This window comes from Pteropus alecto, unplaced genomic scaffold (assembly GCF_000325575.1).
Source record: "Pteropus alecto unplaced genomic scaffold, ASM32557v1 scaffold60, whole genome shotgun sequence".
Taxonomy (NCBI): Eukaryota; Metazoa; Chordata; class Mammalia; order Chiroptera; family Pteropodidae; genus Pteropus; species Pteropus alecto.
In genome coordinates, this window is record NW_006430726.1 from 3,076,729 (window position 1) to 3,082,601 (window position 5,873).

At 43.5% G+C, this 5,873-nt stretch overlaps 1 protein-coding gene across 1 annotated transcript in view; it reads left to right on the forward strand.

Annotated features, from left to right (window-relative positions):
- Nucleotides 1-5,873, forward strand: part of TICRR (TOPBP1 interacting checkpoint and replication regulator) — a 38,526-nt gene that overhangs the window by 25,706 nt on the left and 6,947 nt on the right. The window contains exons 17-20 of the mRNA XM_015593370.2: nucleotides 2,782-2,872; nucleotides 3,844-3,902; nucleotides 4,652-4,786; nucleotides 5,355-5,512. Coding sequence (XP_015448856.1) covers nucleotides 2,782-2,872; nucleotides 3,844-3,902; nucleotides 4,652-4,786; nucleotides 5,355-5,512 — 443 coding nt within the window. The remainder of the gene's footprint in view (nucleotides 1-2,781; nucleotides 2,873-3,843; nucleotides 3,903-4,651; nucleotides 4,787-5,354; nucleotides 5,513-5,873) is intronic.

A 5,873-nucleotide genomic window follows, 5' to 3' on the forward strand; every position in this document is an offset into this window, starting at 1 on the left:
TTTGCTTTTTTCCTCTTTTTAAATAATTGAGATAATTCCTGCACCCTGAAATCAACTCTTTTAAAGTATGTGACTCTGGTTTTCTAGGGCGTGTGTGTTGTTGCACACTCGATGGTGCCCCAGAGTCCCACAGGCTTTGTTCGTTTGTCTTCATTCTTTTTTTCTTTCTGCCCAGACTGGATGATTTCAATCACCTTTTATAATTTTCAGTGATTTGTTGATATCCATACGTCGTTTTCCTGGTTTCTTTAGTTCTTTGTCCATGGTGTCCTTGAGCTCGTGGTACATATTTAGAACAGTCGATTTACTGTTTGACCAGTGCTTCCAACGTCTCTGCTTTCTATCAAGAAAACCTGTGTTTCTTTTCTTCCTGTGACTGAGCCATACTTTCCTGTTTCTTCGGATGCTGATATCTGCTTATTGAGGGCAGCAGCTGTCTATTTGTCTTTTTTAGACTTTTTTTGTAAAGCACGCATTCCTTGTAGTGTGTGGTCCCTGAAGTTTCTATTCTGTTATCTCTGTGGTTAGTCAGTGACTTGACGAAGATTTCCTTAAATGTCTGGCTCCTTAAAGGGAAAAACAGAAAGGGATTCTTTTCCCTTGTAAATCTTCTGATAAATGCCATAAAGCAAAATGACTTCAGCCTGAGAGGATCAAAACCAAGGAAAGTGTCTGCACCGGCCCCACGGGGATCCTCCAGATGGACCAAAGTTCACAACCCCAAATGTGGAGGACAACTGTATAAGGTGTCAGGTGGCGCTAGACTTACCGGGGCGATCAGTTTGCACGGGATGTAAATGTCTGACGCCGATGCTGCAGACCTGAAACTAATGTGACGTTGCGTGTCCGCTGTAACTGAACAATAAAATTTAAAAATATATCTGTAGGGCAAGGTCCCCAACGTCTGCCCTACCACCAGCCGACCGCTCCCCGAAAGTGGGCCACTGTCCCCGCAGCTGCAGTGGGGCCGAGTGAAGGGGATGGCAGCTGCTGGGTGCGCGTCCTCCCTTACCAGCATGGGCGCCTCTCCCTTCGTGAGCACTTCCCCATCTGTGACAAGCAGCCAGTCAGTTTCCAGGGTTCCAAAATCGTTGATTCGGATCATTTTTTCCCCTAGTTCACTAGGTGTTTTAGAGGAGACACCAACCGCTCTACCATTTTGTGTGATGTTACTTCCTCAGGGGCTACAATCAATATCAATCTGTCACAGCCTAGTTCAGATCAAAACCAATTCGATGTCAGTAGCATATAAAACTTTGCTCCTATAGTTATATTTCCTACTCTTCCTCTGTCAAATTGTCACATAAATTACATCTTTATACACTGTGTGCCCACTGAAACAAATTTGTAATTATCGCTTTATCTTTTTACTCCTAGGAGAGAAAAGAGTGATAAAACAAAACTTTTATACTGTCTTTTGTATTTACTTGTGTGGCTGCCTTAACCTGTGCCCTTTGATTGTGCCTGTGGATTTGAGTTTGTTTAGCACCCTTTCGTGTCAGCACGAGGGACTCCCCTTAGTGTTACTTGCCAGTGACCCGTTCTCTTTGTTTTTTTATTTTGTTTTGTGTTTAATATGGGAATGTGCTCATTTCTCCTTCGTGTTTGAACAATAGTTTTACTGGATAGAGAATTCTTGGTTGACTCTGCTTTTGACACCTAGACTGTGTCATCTCACTGCCTCTTCGTCTGATGAGAAAGCAGCCGTTGGCTCGTTGAGGGTCCCTCGCATGTGGTGGACGCTGCTCTCATGCTTCTCGCAAGTGTCCTTCTCTTTGATTTGTGACAGTTTATGATCTCAGTGTCGATCTCTTTGACTGTATCCTACTCGGGTCTGCTGTCGGTCTTCCGTCAAGCTTGGCCGGTTTCCAGCCTCTGCATCTTCAGGTTTTCTTCCTGCCTCGTCTCTCTCCTCTCCTTCTGTGTCTGTTGTCATTCTCGGTGGTGCCCTATAGGTGTCTGAGACGCGGTTTATTTTTTGTTATTTTTTCTTCCCGTCCCTCAAACTGGATATTAACCAGTCTTCAAATTTGCGGGGGGTTTTTTCTGCCACCTAAATCTCCTGAGCCCCTCCTCTGAATTGTTCTTTTTGGATATTTTCTCACCTTTAGAGTTCCTTTTTTTCTTATGATTTCTGTCTCGATCGATGTTTTCTGTTTGGCAATTCATCAGTCTCATACTTTTTTAGCTCACTCTCCGGAAATGATCCTTGCGAAGCGGTTCACTTCCAGAGCTCAGGAAAAGTTGGCTTCGCCCCTTTCTGCCAGTGTCTCATTCCTTTTATGGAGGGCAGCTTTGATTAAGAACCTTATTCCACATTCTCGCTGATGTCACTCCTCTTTCTTGTCATTTTTCACTCTAAGACCAGTCCTGCCACGAGTAGTTTGACTACCTACTCTGCGGAGAAAGTGGTCTGCCAGGTAGAATCATCTGAATATGAAATATGCAGACATTCACAGAGCTTATCAGCATTTTCACACCCTTTATTTAACCATAAATACAAGAACTACCAACCAGGCGGACAGATGTGTGAGCACTTTGTGTTTTTCTGGACGGCTCGTTAGATGAAAATTTCATAATACTTTAGGTTTGCTTATTTATCATTTAGTCTCTAAGAGTGCTGATTAACTATTACATCGTGTTAAATTGAGTCCTACAGTTTAGGGCCTAGTCCAAGATCTTCAGCTCCATGCCAGGCCATGTATAAGGTTGCATGGCGCCCTTGGCCTTGCTGCTTCTTCTGGGTACAGTGCAGTGAAACGTCTGCCGCTTGCTTCTTAGGTCATCACAGGCTGCTGACTAAGAGTGTGCCCGAGACTCCAGTGCACAAGCAAATCTCCAGAAGGCTGCTTCATAGACAGATCAAGGGCAGGTGAGTGACAGCGTTGTCTAGCTCCTCCGTACTGTAGTCGGCTCTGTGATGATCTTGTGGGCCACCGTTCACCTCCCCATGACCTTCGTGACTCAGATCTTAGCTGTATTGCTTATAACCGAAGAGCATTCTGTAAATGCTGAGGGCTGGAGAACCTACAGAAGGTGCTGTGTTACTGGCCTTTTTCACCCGGCAGAATTGTTTTTTGACTTATCCATATTGTGACATGTATCCACAGTTCATCTATTTCTATTGCCAAGCAATATTCTGTTGAATAGGTCCTCCACAATGTTTAAATCTTTTCTCGTGCCGCCATGGAGAAGGAAGTAGTCTTCATTACGGCCAGGCGAGGTGCAAGTCTAGCATCCCAACTTTGCCTGTGCTGGGGCCAGTTTTTCAGGGCAGTTGACTGGGGAAGGGCCGTTTTATCTGCAAGTTTCTTGCCTGCCTGCCCTTTCCGTAGTAGCTCTTTGGCTAGAGAGCCATGTTTCTCTGTGCAGTTTTTGTCTGCAGCTCTCAGTTTGTTTAGGGTATCAGCTTCTCCAGCACCCAGTCTGGGACCTAGGAAGCTAAAAGGAAATTCCGGGAGCTCACTGCCCTGTCTCTTGGGTTCCGCATCTCCAGCCAGTCTGCTTCTCTCCACTGTTGGCTTCACACATAATGTTCAAGGTTTTTAGCCGTGTTTAACAGGAAGACTAGGGAGTAGCATGTGTACTCACTCTGTCCTGTCCGGGCTCCCTCTCGACCTGATAGGTGTATGGATTTTACACACTTGCACACGTTTATCTCCAGGATAGATAGCAAGAAGTGAAATTTGTGGGTGTCAGAAGGCATACACATGTTGTAAAACTGCTCTCAAACCTTGTGGTCTTTTTCACCTTGCGAGTTGGGAAGCTGTATTTCTCTTTGATGTGTGTTAACTACGAATTACTGGTGATATTGAATACTCCTTGTGCTTTTTGTTCCTCGAGATCCTCCGATACCGGTCCTGATATCGATGTCGTTGACGAGTCCCCGGAAAAAGGAGATGGTATTACCCACATTCGATTTGCGTTTTTTAATATTTTTTCTCTCTTTGAGAAGCATTCTTTACCATTGCTGCTCAGCATATCCTAAGATGTTTTACAGACATTGTGTCCATCAGTAATATTGATTGGCGGACTGTCTCTTGCACAGAATGTAGTGAGAGAATTTCTGGAGAAGAAATAATTCATACAGTAGAAAAGTAACTGAGAGTGATTTCCAAACTACTATGCTATGTAATACAAAGCACTATGGCTGATCTATGAAGTATGTAAGATGGAGTTTTCAAAACTAACTTTTTTTAATTTAGAAATTTATGCTTCTTGTAGAAAATGAAAATGTAGAGTAGCCAAAATTGTAATGATCACTTGGTAGCCCAATAACTCAGAAATGGTGTTAACATGTTAGTTTCAATAACACTCTGACAGGTGTTATTTCTAGGTTTTCAGTTTTTAATTGTTGTTTACAAAAGTCACTCTTGCTTAGCAAACATGTCTCACCCTACATGTTTACTGGAGGCAGTTTATGAGACTGTCTGGAGGTGACAGTCCAGTGGGTCAGGGGTTTTTTTGCACCTTTTTGGAGCTCTATATCAATCTCATCTGAGCTTCGTTATAGCAGTTAAGAAGTCTCAACCAGTAGCTTGTCAGATTCCGTCTTGTATGTGGCACTGCATAATTTTTACCCATTTTGCACATGGGAAAATGCCAGGCTTGCATCTCACTGTTGTTACTAGCTGTCATTCTTGTTTTGTAGAACCAAGTTTAAGAAGAAGTCCTCGAATCAAGCAGTTGTCATTGGGCAAGACGAAGTCTGTTTCTTTCTATTCTGCGTCTCAGCCAAAGTCTCGAAGTGTGCAGAGAGTTCATTCCTTCCAGCAAGACAAGTCAGGTGATATATGTGTCAGTCTGTTGTTAAAAGTCTATGCTCATTGGTTAAGAAGCATTTGGCGAAAAGAAGTATGAAATTAGATATTTTGTTTGTTGACATTGGAGGAGAAGAATAAGTGTGTGTTTTTGAGTTTCTGGGTGATGACCAGATATAGTCCATGGCCATCCTTGCCAGTCATCCCTTTTGACTCTTAAAACTGGTGATCCACACATTTCTCGCAAGCAATACATTTCTTTAAGAGGAATTCACCTGTAATGGCCACCGTATGTTCAAGTGTCCCTGGTGCAAGGTGATATCTCTTTGTATATACTTTGTTCTCTTATCCATTATTATCTTGGATCATCAGAAATGTGTGCTTAAAATCACAAAATAAATTATATTTGTTGCTTACATTTCCTTAGGGGTTGAGAGTGATTGCAGTCTTCCTAAAATTCAAGAAGGCAGCATTCATTGTAGTCGCTGACAGAATGGAGTCACTCTCAGAAATTTTTGTCTTTTTTTTTGTGTTAGTATCTGGAGGGCAGAAGCTGAAAGGAAATTTGGTGTTGTTGCTGTTTTTGACTTGCAGACCAAAGAGATACTTCTCCTGTCCAAAGTATTCGGTCTCCTAAGAGCCTTCTGTTTGCGGCAGTGTCTGAGAAGATCAGTCCCTCGGAGAAGGGTTCGGCTCGAATTAAAAGGCCTTCAAGAAGCACAGTGGACTCTGAGACACCTACAGCCTCTGAGGTAGAAAATGTCTCTACTGTCTAAAATAGTAAATGTTGTAGGAAATGTTCCTTGGGGAATGTGAAACCCACTGAGCCTGTTAGAGAAGAGAAAGCACTTGGTCTCCAGATCATCATGGGAATCTGGGATGGTGGGTGTTGAGCCATCAGGATGATTATTGGGTATGTAAGGATTTTGTGGCAGTTTGGCTTGGGCCAAGTTAGTGGGTTGAAGAAATGATTATGGACTCCATCCAGGGAGGGAGGAGGAGAAGGAAGGAGGGAAGGAAGGAGGGAAGGAAGGAGGGAAGGGAAGGAGGGAAGGGAAGGAGGGAAGGGAAGGAAGGAAGGAAGGGAGGGAAGGAAGGGAGGGAAGGAAGGGA